General features: G+C 42.6%; 1 protein-coding gene across 3 annotated transcripts in view; it reads left to right on the top strand.

Moving 5' to 3' along the window:
• Positions 1–19,529, top strand: part of B3GAT2 (beta-1,3-glucuronyltransferase 2) — a 90,322-nt gene that overhangs the window by 15,847 nt on the left and 54,946 nt on the right. For all 3 annotated transcript variants that reach the window (XM_045011792.1, XM_045011794.1, XM_045011793.1), the window contains exon 2: positions 3,935–4,079. In XM_045011792.1, coding sequence (XP_044867727.1) covers positions 3,935–4,079 — 145 coding nt within the window. The remainder of the gene's footprint in view (positions 1–3,934; positions 4,080–19,529) is intronic.

The following is a 19,529-nucleotide window of genomic DNA, read 5'->3' as shown; positions in this document are numbered from 1 at the left end:
TTTTTCTACTAGTATTTTCACCTTTGGAAATGGAAATATAAGCAATGTCAGTCTGGTTTTCTGGTTTTACTGAAGGAGGAGCTCTTGGGAGCCTAGAGGAGGGGTATTATGAGCTCTCTGGAGTGTGGGGTACTGAATCTTAAACAACAGCTTTCTTTCTCTAGAATGTCCTGTGGATACTGGAGTTAAAAAGCTGTTAGTAAAAATAAACAAAAGCAAATTTTAAAGGTCTGGAAAAAAAGTAATTATAAGGGGAAGGGATTTTAAGACCTTGTCTACACTTTAAACATGTACTGGTTTAACTAAATCAATATAAAAATCAATCTTGCTAAACCAGTGCAAACCTCTATTGTAGATTCACTTAAATGAGGTTAAATTGGGATTGACTTAAACTCACTTATGGTGTAGGGTCGTACCAGTTTAAGATGGCTGATTTTTAACTTGATTTCATTAGACTGGTGAACTTTTCTAGGATAGACAATGTGTTAGGTAATCTCTGGTGATGCCATAATGTCCATAGTTTTCCAATAACAATAGAATCTTCCAGGATAGACAAGACCTACATTTCTAGCGTGAAATCTGGCTTCAATGGACTTAATGGCAGAACTCCTACCTCTGATGTCAAGTATGATTGGAATAAGTGTTAAAATTAATGGTTATAACCTATTTAGGAAGGATAGAGTGCCATTTCCCGTACCCTTTTGCCCACTTAGTTCTAAAAATAGTTTTAACTGTTTAAGTCACTGATAACTTGGAAGAAAATGGTCTTGAATGCTTATGGAATAATATCCTAACATATAATGAACAAGATAGGGTATTAATTGGCATCTGTTACAAACCACCAAATCACTTGAGAGAACAGAAGAACAGGCTCCTTACACACCTGTCTATAATGTGTAGGAAAAAAAGCCATGTGATCATGGGCAACTTCAACTTGAGTGACACATGCTGGAGGTCCCATGTTGGGAGTACTAAAACATCCTTGGAATTTCTAAATATTATACATGACTGTTTCCTAACTCTAAAAGCGTTGTCTCCAGCACAGGGAAGTTCTATATTAGACCCTATCTTAATAGATAAACAGGAACTGATCACAGAGCTAAAGTTTAATGGTAATCTCAGAACAAATGATCATGATTTGATGACATTTTATAATGTACAAACAGAAGAAAGTTTAGACCAGTGTTATATAGATGTGGTACTTTAAAAGGGCAAATTATATAAAGTTGAAGACAACTCTGAGCCAGAGCAATTGGGAGGAAGAATTTAATCAGAAAAATGTGAATGATAATTGGGAATTGTTTAAGAACACTTACTAGATGCCCCAAAATTCACAATCAAGGAAGAATGCCTCATTATTTAGAGGGGAAGTGAGGTCAGCTATAAAAATATAAAAGAAAGGGAAAATTGATAGTATTGAATATAAATCAGAAGTGAGGAATTGTAGAAAATTGATAAGGGAAGCAAATGTACACAAGGAGAAATCTATGGCCAGCAGAGCTAGACAATAAGAACGAGGTTTTTTAAAATATATTTGGCGGGGGGGGGGGGGGGGAATCCTAACAATGTTATTGGTCTATTACTAGATGGAAATGGTAAAATTATAGATAATGCAGAAGAGGCAAAAGTGTTCAATAAGTATTTCTGTTTTATATTTTGGAAAAAAACAGATGATGTAATTATATCATATGATAACACTTTTTCCATTTCACTAGTATCTTATGAGGATGTTAAACTGCAGCTGTTAAAGTTAGATGTTTTTAAGTCAGCAGCTTTGGATAACCTGCATCCAAGAGTTTAAAAAGTGCTGGCCGAGCAGCTCACTGGACTATTAATATTGATTTCTTTAATTATATTTCCATCCTTGATTTCTTTAATAATAATGCCAGTGAACATGGGTTTATGGGAAATAGATCCCGTCAAACTAACTTGATTTTTTTTTAATGAGATTAAAAGTTTGGTTGATAAAGGTCATAGTGTTGACATAATATACGTAGACTTCTATAAGGTATATGACTTGGTACAGCATGACATTTTGATTAAAAAAAAAAAGAAAGATATCAATCTGTTTAATGGCTGATGTGTTAATTTAAAAGCTAGCTAACTAGCTAATTACAAAATGTAATTGTAAATGGGGAATCATTGAATGGATGTGTTTCTAGTAGGATCCCGCAGGGATTAGTTCTTGTCCCTACATTTTTTAACATTTTTATTAATGACCAGGAAGAAAACAAATTAATCACTGATAAAATTTGCACATGACACAAAAATTGGGGGAGTGGTAAATGATGAAAAGGACAGGCCACTGATACAGAGCCATCTGAATTGCTTGGTAAGATGGGCGCAAGCAACAATATGCATTTTAATATGGCTAAATGTAAATATATACATCCAGGGACAAAGAATATAGGCCGTATTTACAGGATGCGGGACTCAATCTTGGGAAGCAGTGACTCTGAAAAAGTTTTGGCGGTCCTGTTGGATAATCATCTTAACATGAGCTCCCAGTGTGACGCTGTGGCCAAAAGGGCTAATGCGATGCTGGGAAGCATAAACAGGGGAAATCTCAAGTATGAGCAGAGAGGTTATTTTACCTTTGTACTTGACACTAGTGTGATCACTGCTGGAATAGAGTTCTGGTGTCCACAGTTCGAGAATGTTGGAGGGGATTCAGAGAAGAGCTACTAGAATGATTATGAGAGGATTAGAAAAATACCTTTTAGTGATAGAGACTGAGCTCCTTGAATCTTTAACTTAACTCCTTTGTTAAGGAGGGGTCTTGATTATAGTCTATAAGTACCTATATGGTGGGCAGATATTTAATAATGGGCTTTTCAGACTAGCAGAGAAAGGTCTAACACAATCCAATGGCTGAAAATTATTCAGACTGGAAATAAGGTGTACATTTTTTAACTGCGGGAGTAATTAACCATTCAAACAACTTACTGAGGTTTGTGGTGGATTCTCCATCCCTGATAATTTTTAAATAAAGATTGGATGTTCGTCTCAAAGATATGCTCTAGGAATTATTTTGGGGAAATTCTATGGCCTGTGTTTTATGGGAGGTCAGACTAGATGATCATAATGGGCCCTTCTGGCATTGGAAACGATGCATCCATGAAAGGAAAACATGATCCCCACTATTTATTTATTTTTTAAAATTAAAACTGGCCATTTTTTGGGCACCATGGGGGGAAGGGGGGAAGGCACAAGCCCAATTTTTTTGTTCTCTACAGGCCACTTTTTAACACACCTAAACCATATATATTGTGCAATCCTCATAAGAGGGGCTTGTGTGTGTGTGCGCGCTTCCGGTCACAATCAACATTTCTTTCCCTTCCAGAGTCTGTTACTGGCTTCTAGATATAATATATTCTCATATAGACCTCAAAGTTGCATGTCTGTCTGTCTTTATAAATGACTGTATTTAACAGACTGTAAAATAAACATTCCATTCTACCCTGATTGGGCTTCTGCAGTCATGATGCACGTGCATGAAGGATTTATAGAAAGAAACATGTTTAAACAACAATACATCCTTCCAGAGGAAAAATCTGCCACATACATCTGTGCTTTTCTTTAATGAGGAAGAGATTATATAGTGGTGTGGTGTGTGGATTTTTTTGTTTGTTTGTTTTGGTGCTTCATATCTTAAGCAACACTGGTATTAACAACCTTATTTCTCTCGGGATATTCCCAGTAGGCTTGAAGTGACTAGAGATCTGAAGAACTAGCTGGCAGTGAGAGAACTTTGGGGCACATATAGCCTTTGAATACCAACTCTCTAGGGTTGAAATCTGGAAACACTGAATCTGTTGTAAACACCTTGTGGTGACTGGAAATGTCTAGGCTTTGTTTCCTCCATTTACAAAAAAAGCACAGCCTGCTGAGAAAAAAGTAAGTGAAATCACCCTGTGCCTCCTCCTCCTTGCAGATGCGTACAACCCGCAAAGTATCTGTGTGGCCTGTGGGGCTAGTGGGAGGTCGACGGTATGAGCGCCCTGTAGTGGAAAATGGCAAAGTTGTTGGCTGGTATACTGGCTGGAGAGCAGACCGTCCATTTGCCATTGATATGGCCGGTAAGTACTGATAAAGCTGTTCTATAGGATCTATGAACACAATGTCCTGTTTGTACTCGTGAACAGGCCAAAAGCATGTGTTTACTTGTAAAGTGGTCACCTTTAAAATGAGGACAACTTTGAAAATTTCCATTGTTTCCTGTGGCGTTCTTGATTCTGTAGGTAGGAATATTGCTGAAAATGGTTACATCTTTTAAAACAGCAGAACTTTTGAAGTGCAATCATTGTACACAGCCCTTCTGGTTTTAAATATCTTACAAGTCTTGGCATGCACATTTTCTCCAATTAAATAGTTATTTGATAATAATCCAATATACTGTAATTTGCTTTAATTTTATGTGCTAATTTTATGTTCGATTAAATTGTTTGTCTGCAAATCATTTAATTTTTGCAGGAAGCCTATGTGTTTCATTGTATGATCAACACACACTATGCAGTGTAAATGCAGACACTTTGTAAACCTCATGTTGTAAAATGCTACTTTATCATGAAATGATTCATTTTCTGTTGGTTATGTGAAATGTTGACAGTGATAGCTGTAGATGGATATGGTTTGAAACAGCGGGCTTAGGGGAAAAATCACTGACAACTATAGCCTGCTAGATAAAGGCAGAAAAGCTTTAAAATTGATCTAATCAATCTTCTGCTGTGAAGTTAGCACACCACATAGCTGTCTCTAGCTGTCAGCCCATGGTTGGCCAATCTTTTGTGTATAAATCTCAACTGCAGACAGAATCTCTTGTGTGCAGAATTCTGACTTTTGATGTAGCAGTCTTCCAGCATGGTCTAACTTTTTTGTACTTTTAAAACCCCCTCTGTATTAGTTTTCTGTGTGAGGGACAGGGAGGGGAAGAAAAGAATGCAAATTGACCACATATTTTTCTCTTGAAACTTTGTGTGGAGGCACGTACTACTCCTCTAAGGCAGGGGTCCTCAAACTTCATTGCACTGCGATCCCCTTCTGACAACAAAAATTGCTACACGACTCCAGGAGGGAGGCTGAAGCCTGAGCCTGCCCGAGTCCCGCAGCCCCCGGTAGGAGGGCCAAAGCCTCTAACCTGAGCCCCGCCACCGAGAGCTGAAGACCTTGGGCTTTGGCTTTAGCCCTAGCCCTGGGCATGGGGCTCGGGCTTCAACCCCAGGCCCCAGCAAGTGTAATGCCAACCCTGGGGACCCCATTAAAAAGGGATGGCACTTTGGGATCCCGACCTACAGTTTGAGAACCGCTGCTCTAAGGGATAGCCAGGTGCTCATAACCAAAACAGGTGGGTGGGGGTGGGGGTGGGAATCAAGGACTGGCCCTTCCCTAGGCCTCTTGGGTTTCACAGACCTTTCCAAGGGGTATCCTATTTCAGGCCTTCCAGTCCAAAATGATTTATAAAGAATATGAATGTTTAACCTCTAAAATCCGTAATAGAAAAGTAATGGTGGTTAAATTAATTCCTAATACTTTTTGTTTGGAGACATTACCAAATATTGATCGCTTATTATGCAAAAATGTTACATTGTAAGTCCAAAGTGTAGGAACATTTCAAGTAAGATAAAGAGAGCAATTGGCCGTAAATGTTTACATTAACATTTTTGTCCTGCTCAGTGAGATAGTAGCTGCACTACTCTTTGGGAATACCGAGTTCAGGGACAGAGCTGGGATTCTCAGTCCCTAAGCCACTGCAGTTTTATCAAACTGATGTGCAGTGTGGTTGGGGGAAGCACATCTAAAAGAGCAATCGCTGTCTGTAGAGTTTTAGAGACACACTGGTGTTATGCTGTGCAGGTGGTTGCTTATGGGCATTCAAAGGATGATAGGAAGGTGTATAATTCATTAGCTACGGGCAAAGGCAGTTAGGCAACATAAGCCCAGGGAATCTCACCCTTAGATGAAGAGGCATATGAAAAGTTGATGAGTTACCTTGGTTTATATTTTGAGATCATTACTTTGAATGTCAGGGGATACTCTGGCGTAAATATGGGGAAGAAGCAACACCAATAGAGAGAAGTATCTGCTTATATATTTTTAAAAAGCAGCTAATGGAGAAAGGGAGCATGGAAACAAAGTTGCAAATGTTGAGAGGAATATGAAATGTTAGAAAGCAAATCTCTTCGAGATTGGAGAGAGAAAATTCTTCTCACCTGCACCAAGTGGTTTTTTTAAATTTTCATTATTATTTTTATATTATTAAGGATCAAGTTTTTTCATCATCTTTATTTTGGTAAAGTAGCAACTAGACTCAGTGCCTGAGTTGGTAAACGGTCATGTCATGTCATGTTTGCAAAGGTGTTGCTACTTCATCATTAGCCGGAGACACAGGGTGGAAGGAGATGGAAAGAGTAAGAGTGTTATATGTAAATGCAGAATCAAGCAGACATGTGAAAATGAATGGTGTCCATCTGCAGGCATTTTGACTAGTACTGACTGTAAGGTCGTCTTTGAGTGCTTGCTCGTGTCCATTCCATGCTAGGTGTGTGCATTGCGTGCACAGTTGCAGGAGATTTTCCCCTCATTGGTATCCATAGGACCGACTCTAGCACCCTCTGGAGCCACGTGTATATGCGCTGGTATAAGGGGCGCCGCCAGCCCCACACCCTCTTAGTTCCTTCCTACTGCCAGTGATGGTTGCATGGAATGAGCCTCCTTGCTCTTGCAAGGCCTCTTTCCCAGTGATTTGGACTTTCTATTGTATATTTATTGTAGTCAGTGTATGAAGTTCCTAGTGTTAGTGTATATAATAGCGTTAATAGTTGTCCCTGCTGTCAAGGGACTTTCGCCCCAGGGCTGGGTATGCCTTGGTCCCCGGACTTCAAGTCGGGTACCTCCTGTGGCAAGCCGATGCCAGTGAGTGACCCACACTCTATCTGTCTAAAGTGCCACAGGGAAACTCACGTTAAAGAGAAGTGCCAGATCTGCAGGGGCCTCACGCACAAAAGGACAGAGACATTTGTTGGAAGGCTTTACTCATGGAGGCAGCACTCAGACCAGTCTTGGAGCTGAGCCACTCTGAATTGGTGCTGAGCATTTCGGCTTCCGTGCAAAGTGCTCCACTGCCACCATGCTCTTCCTGACACCCTTCTCTATCCTTGCTTCTTCGGCATCAGCATAACAAACAGTGCACCAAGAGAGGGCACTTTGTGGTGCCAAAGAGGGACAAGCGGGAGGTGACCAGTGCAGTGATACCCGCGCCAGGCCACTTGTCCTCCCAGAGCCACCGGTGACTCCGGTGACTACACCTAGAGTGCCAAGTCTGGTCCGGGCAGCGCCCTCTGACTCTTGGGAGCAGCAGTGGGGCCATGCACGTGTGGACTCGTTCAACCCTGAAGGCTTTCCAAGGCGGCAAAGGACCTGATGTCTCTCCCGATCCAGCCGACCCCTCAAGACCCCCTGGCAGCCAGAGGATAGAATGGAGCAAGGGATGGTGAGCTCCACTGTGATACCGACCACTGCGGCACTGACCACTGTGGCACCCTCCTGTGGTCCTGGTACAGTGGTTTATGGCCCATTACTTGTCTCCAGCTCCCGGGCACTGCCCAGAGGCGGAAGTGGGTACTGCGCCACCCTGGTCTCCAAGCGAAGAATCCATTTTGGAGTCCGAAGGGGAATCCTTCGCTTCACCTAAGACCTACTGGTACTCGGCCTAAAACCCAGACTTTGGCAGGGGCGGCTCTAGCTTTTTTGCCACCCCAACCACGGCAGGCAGGCTGCCTTCAGCGGCGTGCCTGAGGGAAGTCCCCGGTCCCGCAGCTTCGGGATACCCGCCGCCGAATTGCCACCGAATCTGTGGGACCGGCGGACCTCCCGCAGGCACGCCGCTGAAGGCTGCCTGACTGCTGCCCTTGCAGGGACCGGCAGGGCGCCTCCCGCGGCTTGCCGCCCCAGGCACGCACTTGCTGTGCTGGTGCCTGGAGCCGCTGCTGGACTTTGGTACCTGCCCCCTGGCTGGCGCCTGGCCACCGGACCACTGGCCAATGGAGTGGCAGTATTGGAACCTGTGGGGGTTTCCCCTGTTATCGGGGCCTCCTGTCCCACTGTTCAGGCTCAGTGGTATCAGAGGGGTGAGCTACCATTTCATCCCATCCCCGGCACCAGACCCTGACTCCAATACTGGTACTGACGTCCAAGAAATGGCCCCAATGGATGTGGTGGAGGTGGAGGAAGAGCAGGCGGACCCTCCCCTGTTACAGGCCTCCTCCTCGTCATTCCCGGATGCGACGGTTGCAGGTCCTAGTAATCTGCTCCCACTGCATGACTTCAGGGCCCACCAAGAGCTCCTGAAAAGTCCCGCAAATTTGGGACTGGAAGTCAAAGAGCTCAAGGAGCCTAATTGACATCCTGGCTGCAGCAGCTCCCTCGAGAGTGGCTCTGCCGGTTAACCAAGCAGTGATGAGACTTGTCAGGGCACTATGGCAGACTTCTCCTTCTCTGCCCCCCGTCTCAAAAAGGGCAGAGAAGAAATATTGTGTCCTATCCAGTGGGTTTGAATACCTCCACCCGCACCCCCTGCCCTCCGTGGTGTTGGTGGCAAATGAGCAGGAGAGATGGGGCAGTTGAGCATTACCTCCAAAAATAAAGAGGCCACGAGACTGGACTTGTTTGGACGTAAAGTTTGTTCAACAGGCAGACTGCAGTTGCATATCTCCAATCAGCAGGCTCTGCTGGAGAGATATGATTTTAACCTGTGGGACTCATTGTCCAAATTAGAGACCTGCTACCTTTGGAATTGAGCTAGGAGTTCACAGCATCCTAGAGGAGGGCAAAGCAGTGGCCAGGACCTCCCTTCAGGTCCCTCTGGATGTGGCTGACTCAGCAGCCTGGACTATGGAGTCAGCGGTCACCATGAGGCACTGTTCATGACTTGAGTCATTGGACCTCCTTCACAAAGTGCAGCAGTCCATTCAGGGCCTCCCCCTGAAGACTACCTCCCTGTTCTCAGTACAGACTGGCTCCAAGCTTCAAGGACTCGAGGACTCCCCTTCGCTCGTTGGGCCTTTACACACCTCCTGCCTCCAGGAAGCATTTTAGGCCCTAGCAGCCTCTCAGGTTTGTCTCATTTCCCAGGCAGGAGCCCTATAAAAGAAAAGGGAAGGGCTATAAGCGATGCCAACCCCTACTTTCTACCTCAGCCTCCCAGTCAGGCTCGCACAGGCCTTTTGAAGTTTGCCCAAGGACAGTCTACAAGTCTCATCGCCAGATCCATCCCCCACTTTTGTTTCTGGACGGCCTGTCACCCTTCAGCCCCGCCTTGTCAGATACAACATCGGACCATTATATGTACTACAGCAGTCAGTTACACCCTCCAGTTTTCGTCCACCCCCCGTCTCTCTTCAGGGATCCTTCTCACAAGCAGCTTCTTATCCAGGAGGTGCAAACCCTCCTACATGTGGGGACTGTACAGGAAGTTCCTTGATTTGAGAGGGAAGGGGTTTTACTTCTGATATTTCCTAATCCCAAAGGTGAAGATGGGCTATGGCCCATCCTGGACCTGCGTTGCCTCAACAAATATCTTGAAGCTGAGGTTGCGCATGGTCTCCCTGGCCTCCATCTTTCCCTCCCTGGATCCATGAGACGAGTATGCCAACCTCTATTTAAAGGATGCTTATTTCTACATCTCCATCTTCCGTGGGTGCAAGAGATTTCTCAGGTTTGTAGTGGGTCAACACCATTATCAGTTTGACTTGTCGGCAGCCCCACAGGTCTTCATGAAGCATGTGGCAGTGATAGCAACCTTCCTTGGATGTTGAGGCATGCAGGTCTACCTGTACCTCAACGACTGGGTGATCAAAGGTCGATTGCAGGTTCAGGGCCAGCGCAGCATCAGTACAGTATGAGCCACCTTCCAGGTGCTGGGTCTGCTGATAAATGAGCAGAAATCAACCCTGGTCCTGGTTCAGAGAATAGTGTTAATCAGGGCAGTACTCGATGTGACTCAGGCCAAGGCCTACCTACTGGAAGCCAGATTCCGAGCTATGTTGGACCTGATCTCCAAGGTCATGACCCACCCGATAACAACCGCTCAGGTCTGCCTCAAACTATTGGGGCAAATGGCGGAATGTACCCATGCGGTGCAGTACACAAGGCTATGCCACAAACCCCTCCAGATGAGGCTAGTGTCAGTCTACTCCCCGAGCAGACACTGCCTGGACTCAATACTCATGATTCTACCTCCAGTCATCACTTTGTTGACCTGCTGGAGAGACCCAGGATCACTAATGGTAGGGGTATCATTTGCTGCCCCTCAACCATCCGTTGCCCTTGTCTTGGATGCATCAGGCCTGGGGTGGGGAGCCCACCTCAGCAGTCTCAGGGCTTGTCCTGGATAACTATTTGTATCTGAGCTTGCTTTGAGCAAGCAAAGGTTCCGCCTCTGGCCATCGTGACCACCGATTCCACGAGAATCCAGGTCTCAGCAGCAGTGTTCTTCACACAGGTGCCAATCCAGGACATCTGCAGAGCAGTAACATGGTCATCAGTTCATACCTTCGTGTCTCACTATGGCATCACCCAACAGGCCCATAACAATGCCAGTTTCAGGAGAACAGCGTTGCAGTCAGCACATCCGTGAACTCTGAGCCCATCTCCAGGGGTGCTGCTTTTGAGTGAACTAGCACGGAGAGATTCCAGAAGACTGGAAAAGGGTAAATATCGTGCCAATCTATAAAAAGGGAAATAGGGACAACCTGGAGAATTACAGACCAGTCAGGTTAACTTCTGTATCCAGAAAGATAATGGGGCAAATAATAAAGCAATCTATTTGCAAACAGCAAGAAGATAATAAGGTGATAAGAAACAGTCAGCATGGATTTGTCAAGAACAAATTGTGTGAAACCAACCTGATAGCTTTCTTTGACAAGGTAACAAGCCTTGTGGATGGGGGGAAGTGGTAGAGGTGGTATATCTTGAATTTTTAGTAAAGCTTTTGATACTGTCTCAAATGACCTTCTCATAAATAAACTAGGAAATGCAACCTAGATGGAGCTATTATAAAGGGGGGTGCAAAACTGGTTGGAAAACTACTCTCTGGGAACAGTTATCAGTGGCTCACAGTCATACTGGAAGGGCATAACGAGTGAGGTCCCATAGGGATCAATTATGGGTCTAGTCCTGATCAATATCTTCATCAGTGATTTAGATAATGGCATATAAAGTTTGCGGACTATACCAGGCTGGGAGGGGTTGCAGGTGCTTTGGAAGTGTAGGATTATAATTCAAAATGATCTGGACAAACTGGAAAAATGGTCTGAAGTAAATAGGATGAAATTCAATAAGGACAAATGCAAAGTACTCCACTTAGGAAGGAACAATCAGTTGCAAACATATAAACTGGAAAATGATTGCCTAGTAAGGAATACTGTGGAAAGGGATCTGGGGGTCATAGTGGACCACAAGCTAAATATGAACCAACAGTGTAACACTGTTACAAAAAACCCCATCATTCTGGGATGTATTAGCAGGAGTGTTGTATGCAAGATATGAGACGTAATTCTTCTGCTCTACTCCACACTGATTAGGCCTCAATTGGAGTATTGTCCAGTTCTGGGTACCACGTTTCAGGAAAGATATGGACAAATTAGCGTCCAGAGACGAGCAACAAAAATGATTAAAGGTCTAGAAAACATTATCTCTGAGGTAAGATTGAAAAAAATTGGGTTTGTTTAGTCTGGAATAGAGAGGACTGAGGGGACATAACAGTTTTCAAGTACATAAAAGGTGCTTACGAGGAGGAGGGAGAAAAGTTGTTCTTAACTGCTGAGGATAGGACAAGAAACAATGGGCTTAAATTGCAGCAAGGGACTGTCAGGGTGGTTAGGCGCTGGAATAAATTGCTTAGGGAGGTTGTGGAATCTCCATCAGTTGGAGATTTTTAAGAGCAGGTTAAACACCTGTCAGGGATGGTCTGGATAATACTTAGTCCTGCCATGAGTGCAGGGGACTGGACTAGGTGACCTCTCGAGGTCCCTTCCAGTCCTACCATTCTATGGAATGGACATGAGTAAGCACTCAAAGAAGAAACAACGGTCACTTCTCTTTCATAACTGTTGTTCTTTGACATGTCTTGCTCATGTCCATTCCGTAACCCACCCTCCTGCCCCTCTGTCGGAGCTACTGGTGAGAAGGAAGTGAGAGAGTACGGGGCTGATGACGTCCCTTTTACCGGTGCGTATGCACGTGCCTCTAAAGGGTGCTAGAGCCAGCCCTGCAGATACCACTGAGGGAAGAATCTCTGGCAACTGTGCACGCATCGTGCACACACCTAGAATGGAATGGACATGAGCAGCATGTCTTGAAGAACAACAGTTATGAGAGGTAAGTAATTTTTCTCCCCAACCTTGACACATACTTCCCCACCAATAGTAAATCCGTACTCACTGGAAGAAAACATGGGACTAATTTAGTATGCTTTTAATCCCTGTTGTACTACATCATTGTAATACCTTATTACTGGCACTGCACCGATAAGCCACTGATGTTATACTATAGCTATACGCCTTTGGAGAGGATCAAGGCTGGCCTTCATTTTTATTTTGAAAACAGTGAACAATTCCATGAATGATGAGAGTTTGGGCATCAATTACATGGCCTGACCAGAATTATTAATTTGTTTAGTTGTTGTCGTTCCCCTGTAGCCTGGTTTTAAAGTGGTATATGTTGCATTCCAAACTGAAAGATATAGGGCCAAATTCAGATTGGGAGCAAGTCCTGTTTACTTCAGTGGGATTACACTTGTTTATGCTACGGTTGACTTTGTCTTGAGACTCTAAAAGGCCAGTTTCCCTGGAAACTCATGATTACTGACACCTGGCATTCCCACTCAATCAATTTTGCAAACATTGGATTGGGTCTGGAGTGTAGGTTGTGGGTTGTTTTTGTTTTGGAGGGTGGGGCCATGTTTTCTGGGTAGCTATCGTTATTGTGCTATAGTGTGTTCAAGAAGCTGCCAGTGTTATTTCTCTCTGTTCAGAGCGGAAAGTTTTTTTCCCATTGAAAATTCAAGGCACCAGCCCTCAAGACTTGGAGCTCAGACCCTTGTGTCACCTGCAGATGGTTTCTAGAGGTTGACCTGGGATTCCTTCATATGGAAAAGTGAGAGAGAGGATGGGTAATAAGGGCAAAAAGCAACAGCGGAGTGAGGAAAGGGAGTGGATTGTGGATGGTGGGGAGGAAAGTGGGAGTGGGGCAAGAGGGTGAGCAAGTAAGAGGAGAACAATGTGAGTCAAAGGAAAATGAGAGCAGGAAACCTGAAGAGAAAAAGAGGAGGCCAAGGAGAGACAAAACAGGGAGAGCAAGATATTGGGCAGCACTTGGAACAGGGCTGATAAATACACACTGTAAAAGACGGTTGTCTGCAGCAGTGGGGTAGAAAATACAGTAAAGGGATGGGACAAAAGCATGAATAGCATTTTCCCCCAACTCTGTCCATGCCCGGAAAAGACACTGGTTTCTCATCAGTGATGCAAGTAGAAATCATTTCCTGCGGTACTGAACTCATGGGAGGGACACAAGGGGAGGGAAAACATGTGACTCTTCCCTGCGCTATCCCCAGCCCAGGGTCCCCACGCTCTCCCCACCCCCTCTGACACCCCCCTTTGTATATACAAACATCAACATACTTAACTATTCACTTCCCCCCAAAATATGTAGTATTCAGTCTGTTTATATGGGAGTTGGGTGAGGAGCCATTTCAGCATATATATGATTTGTTAAAACAGATTTTTAAGTAGAACTGGAAGCTAAACTGCATTATGGTATTGTACCCAAACATTGCATTTCAACGGGAGATTCAACTTCCTTTATGGGAACAGACTCTTGAAACTCTTACCAGTCCACAAAAGTGGTCCATAGTCATGCAAATAGTCCCATTGTCTTCAGTGGGATTGATCAAATTATTAAGGGTTTACAGGATTAGGTTCCAAGTTTGTAAATTGTTCTGGAAGAAGCTGACTATGCCTGAGCTGTCAGATCAGCAGGAGCTTCATTCGAGTAAAGGTGGGCAGATGTGTGATAAGTCTTAGCTCTGTTGCTAAGATGAGGAACATATTGTCAGTAAAGTTTTTGGCAGATTCCTGAGCTGGTTTAAGGCCATCAGTGTCTGGCATTATAATCTTCACTTATAGTTCTCTCACCCACAAAGCTGGAAAATGAGGCATGTGTTTTCTTTGTGTTTTTTTTTTGCTCCAGTTCCAGTTAACAAAATGCATGTTAGATTAGTTTGGCTGCAAAGAAGAATTCTGTGTACACTGGGGACACCACCTGATTCCTGTCAGGCTGCAGAACTGGGCTGATATCAGAATCCAAACATCCTCTGGTCAGTGCAAGCAGAGGCATTCCTCTAATGATCTGGACTTGATGTGATGCAGTATGGATGTCATGGATAATTCAAACCAATGGGGAGAAACAAAATCAAAAGCACTGTTTAAACATCTTCCGACCCCCCCGCCTTTCCTCTTGAGGACTCCTGACCAATGTAACGGCACAATACGTATGCTAACAAACTTAAACAAAGCATTTGGTAGCATATGTATTGTGCCATTAAAACCATATAATGAACGAATGCCCTCCCTAGCCCTGTTCTGCTCATTTAGGAGCAGAATGCAGACCCACCTCCCCCTCCGGAACGGATTGTTTGCAGTTGTTTCTGATGTTTTGCCATTGAAAGTCTTGGGATGGAGCAATGCTAGACAAGTGTGCTTTGCATTATATCATTGGCTAACCATGATGGGGTGGACAACTCCCTCCTGCTTGAACGGGCCATCATTGACGCTCGTTATCCCCTGCTGACTAATTTTCACTTCAAGTCCATACATACTTTCTGTATAAGAACAGGAGTACTTGTGGCACCTTAAAGAACAGGAGTACTTGTGGCACCTTAGTCTTTAAGGTGCCACAAGTACTCCTGTTCTTTTTGCGGATACAGACTAACACGGCTGCTACTCTGAAACCTTTCTGTATAAGTACATTCTGCCTTAAAGATTGCTGTACATACATGTCACAAAGATTATGAATCTTGACCGGTTACAAGCGTACATGTTAACCTTATGGAGAAACATCCTGCAAGACATCTTTAGTGTGGTGAGTTTGTCAGGTCTGAGGTGAGAGTTCTTTCACAAAGCATGGGACTCTGCCAAGGAGCCTCTGTGTCACACAGTGCTACCTGAGGATTGGATTTCTAAAACCACCTTCGTCCTGTCTTGGCTCAGTCTTTGAATACACTGAAAGAAACTATACATGCCAAAAGCACCAACATCATTAGCAGGGTTCTTATAAAGGATATCTCACAGAGATATGAATAAGATTTATTATACTTGTGTGGAAATGTGAATTTATTAGGTTAAGGTTAATATAATTTGATAATTTTTTTCAGTTCATGTTAAAAATGACTTTTTAAAACAGCAGTTTTTCCAACATCTTTCCAAAGCAAACCACCACCACATTAGGCTTGGATTTTCAGAGTACATAGAAACGAATTCAGGAATCTTTCTGTATTTTTAAATTCTAAATCAGTGGCTAACTTTGATCCCGGACTAAGGGCAGGTCTACAAATAAGATGCTGCAGGGGCACAGCTACAGCGCTTTAGTGGCGACGCTACCTGTACTGATGGGAGAGTTTCTTCCATCGGCATAGTTAATCCACCTCTGTGAGAGGTAGTAGCTATGTCGACAGGAGAAGCCCCTTTCCGCCCTCTCCTATAAAAATAGTGCTGTCTCTACCAGGAGTTAGGTCGGTGTAATTTAGTTGTTCAGGAATGTAGATTTGTCAGTCAGACCCCTGAGCGACATAGCAATGCTGATGCAAGTTTGTAGTGTGGACTTGGCCTGAAATGTAAACAATAATTTTCAGAATCATCTGGCTAAAATCTGCTGACTTGAATGCTGCCTTTGGATCTTATTCATATTATCAGAGAATGATAATTGTCAGAGAATTGTCAGTGGTTTGGAGATGAAAAATAAGAAATCTGTTATAATGACAAACAAGTTTATACATATTTAGACCTAACTGGCTAAAGGGAAAAATTGTTTGTGCTGTTAAAAGAATTTTCTGTTGTAAGATTTGCTGTCTTATCAGCCTCTGGGGTTTGATCCTGCTCCCAATGACATTAGTGGGAGCTTTCCAATTTCTTTCAATAGAAGCTTGACTGGGTGCATACTCTTATGTAGTATTTTATGATTATGGCTATGTAGTTTAATTTTTGAATAGTCAAAATGAAAAAGAAGGTGGAGTGAACCTGCAGATGAAAAATTTAGATGATTTACATGAGCCTCAGTTATTTGATTTAAATGAAATTTGAATAATTTTAAAAAGTCTTTTTTTAATTGAAACTGTTCTCAAAAATAGTATATCTGCATTTACTTTTACAGGGATTAATTATATATGCTTTGCTGTTGAATAATCAGGTCCAATTTCATTCAAATATGACATTTAAAAACGCAAGTTTGACTTAGTTTTTTACTGATCATTTGAATTGACACTGTATGACCCTGAAAGTAGTAACACTTAATTTTGTAGGATTTTCTCTAAATAATCTGCTTCTATAGAAAGCAGTCTCGCCATAGTTCTTAATTGGTTTCTTTTTATTAAAACTCTGATCAAGAGAGTAGTAAGTTTGCATTTACTTACCATCTTATTAAGAGGGTTTTAATTTTAATCTTGGAGGGTTTTTTTTAACTTTAATAACCAGGTATAATTTAAGTGATATGTGATTGATAAAAGGGAAATTTTGATTGCGTTATTTCGTATGGATTACATTTTTATAAGACAAAATGAAATTCTTGAGCATTGTCAACCTGTTGGTCTAATAGATATTTTATTACTCAAGGTGTTCTAAGTACTTGGTGATGTTACTCTATCTGCGTGTCAGTGTATATACACACAGAAGTCCATTACTGTACTGAATATTTATGGAATGTATTTGTTACTTTTTAAGTAACTATTTTATTGATATAAAAAGTCACCCATGAAAGTAGAATTTTGGCCCTTTTTGCACCAACCTTTTGCACCGTGGATGTAATCTGGAAAGAGTTATAAAAACTTGAAGTATTTATTATGTGGCTGCAAACATGAATCCAATTATTCCTCTTTATTTGTGTAGTTTGCCTACATCTAAGTATGGTTACCCTCAGATATAAGATACCTAATTTTTTTTTTGTCCAGTCCTAGGAGGTTCATAGCCCTATGGTAGAACACGGTATGACAACAAATTTAAATTAAATATCTTACATACTTCTGTGGAAATGTTTATGATTATCCTGAAGGTGATCATTTTTAGTGACGAGATGAAAAAAGTCTGCATTTTCCAGTAGTTGCTTATTGTTGTAAAGAAGGCAGTAGCAGTTTGCTGTAGCAGTGCTAAGCTAGGAATATTTTGGTTTAAGGGTTCAACACTGTTTTAAATACTACAGTGCTGTACATCTCTGGTGGTAAGAGTAAAATAGTCCAGCAAAATCACTTAGTGTAATGAGTTACTAATGCAATAAAAACAGCTAGGAGTCCTTGTGGCACCTTAGAGACTAACAAATGTATTTGGGTATAACATGGGATAAAACCCACTTCATCAGATGCATGGAGTGAAAAATACAGTAAGCAGAATATATATTATAGCACATGAAAAGATGGGAGTTGCCTTACCAAGTGGGGGGGGTCAGTACTAATGAGTCAATTCAATTAATGTGGCAGTGGCCTATTCTCAACAGTTGGCAAGAAGGGGTGAATACCAACAGAGGGAAAATTACTTTTTGTAGTGACCCATCTGCTTACTGTATTTTTCACTCCATGCATCTGATGACGTGGGTTTTAGCCCACGAAAGCTTATGCCCCAAAAAAGTGTTAGTCTCTAAGGTGCCACAAGGACTCCTCCTTGTTTTCGCTGATACAGACTAACACGGCTACCATTCTGAAACCTGATGCAATAAAAATGTGCAAAATTTGGAGAGAAGTCTATTCAGTAGTTTTGGCTAGTTCTGAGAGTGATGATTGCTATGCTGTCTGGAGTGACTCACGACTGTGTGCTAACCTCAGGTCAGATTATCAAGAAGCAGAGCACAAACCCCAAACTGGCTGTGTTCGATAATAAGATTTCACCAACCCAGTAACAAGGGTGAACTCCTAAAGCACCATAACAGTCTTACCATAGAGTCACAGACAGTCCCCTTGGGCATTCCCGTCTATCTTGGCACCCAGGCAAGCTGGACTTAATGATAATTGGTTGCTGTATTATACCAAAGGTCACAAAATTCTCACGTTGCTCCGAGTCTCAAGAGACTACTCACTTACCCAGGTCAATTTGTATCTTAGATCTCATACCAAAAGACAATGCTTGCAACCAATCCTATAATAAACTAACTGAAGATTTATTAAGTCGGAAAAGAAAGTTATTACAAGGTTAGAGCAGACAAGCATATGTACACAAATGAATTAAAGTCCATGGTTTTAAAAGGTGACAGTTGTAATCGGTCAGCTCTGAGTATCTTTTAGGGCTAACCCAGGTTGACTCTGGTGAGCTCTGCTTCTGTTTCATAACTTCGGCCCCCTCAAAGTCCAAATGGCAAAAGAGATTAACAAAATTTGTCAGCTATTTTTATTTCCTTCTTCCAGAATTCAAGCTGATGAGATGAGCCCTTTTAGCCTCTTCATGAGTGTGAAGGGGTAATTAACAACATTTTTGTATTGTGATGTCCCATAATGACCCATTTAGTTTTGATAGGCCTTCTTGATGGTTAGGAAACAATCCCTCCTGACTGGGCTCACAGTTTCAGAGTAAATGTTTTTTACAGTCATAAAGCAAAAACTTAAATATTACCTTATATTATGTGATATAGTATAAGTGAGATTACTGCAGGCAGCAACTTACAAACTTTTCATAATGTCTAAACACATTGTTATAAGTCCAATACCAATCTTAGCTATACTAACACACAAGTGAAATAGACTGGTGTCCAGCAATGAATTCGTTAGTTCTTGACTGAGGCTTAAAGGCTTGGCAAGAGCTGGCACCTGGTCTGCCAGCCTCACAGTGCTTGATACAGAAACAAAGTTACTTTTGTAACATTTGAGGTTTTAAGTGTAACCTTATCTTTTAATTTCCAGGCTAGCATTTGCACGCGCTCTTCTTTTTTTTTCACTTGCAGTCAATATCCTTTGAAGTTTTGCAGTATTACTTAGACCAGTGGTTCTCAACCTATCTACCATTGTGGGCTGCATCCAAGACTACCTTTATGTCCCTGAGGATGTCAAATGGGCCACAGCCAAGTGCTGATTGGGCCGCAACCTGAGAACCACTGACTTAAGACTGTTTCCTTGTTTGAGTGGGATCATCACCCCTGTTGATCCTATAATCTTTCTGATTCATAAATATGAAGACCTTTCTGAAATCTGTCTCTTTTCACACATTATTGAAAAGATATAGGTACTTCAGAGAGAATCTTGATTTTGGTTGATGATCATAAGAAGTGCCGGGGATACAGAA

Source organism: Mauremys mutica, chromosome 3, assembly GCF_020497125.1.
Source record: "Mauremys mutica isolate MM-2020 ecotype Southern chromosome 3, ASM2049712v1, whole genome shotgun sequence".
In the NCBI taxonomy this organism is placed as follows: domain Eukaryota; kingdom Metazoa; phylum Chordata; order Testudines; family Geoemydidae; genus Mauremys; species Mauremys mutica.
This window is presented reverse-complemented; position numbering and strand designations above follow the sequence as displayed.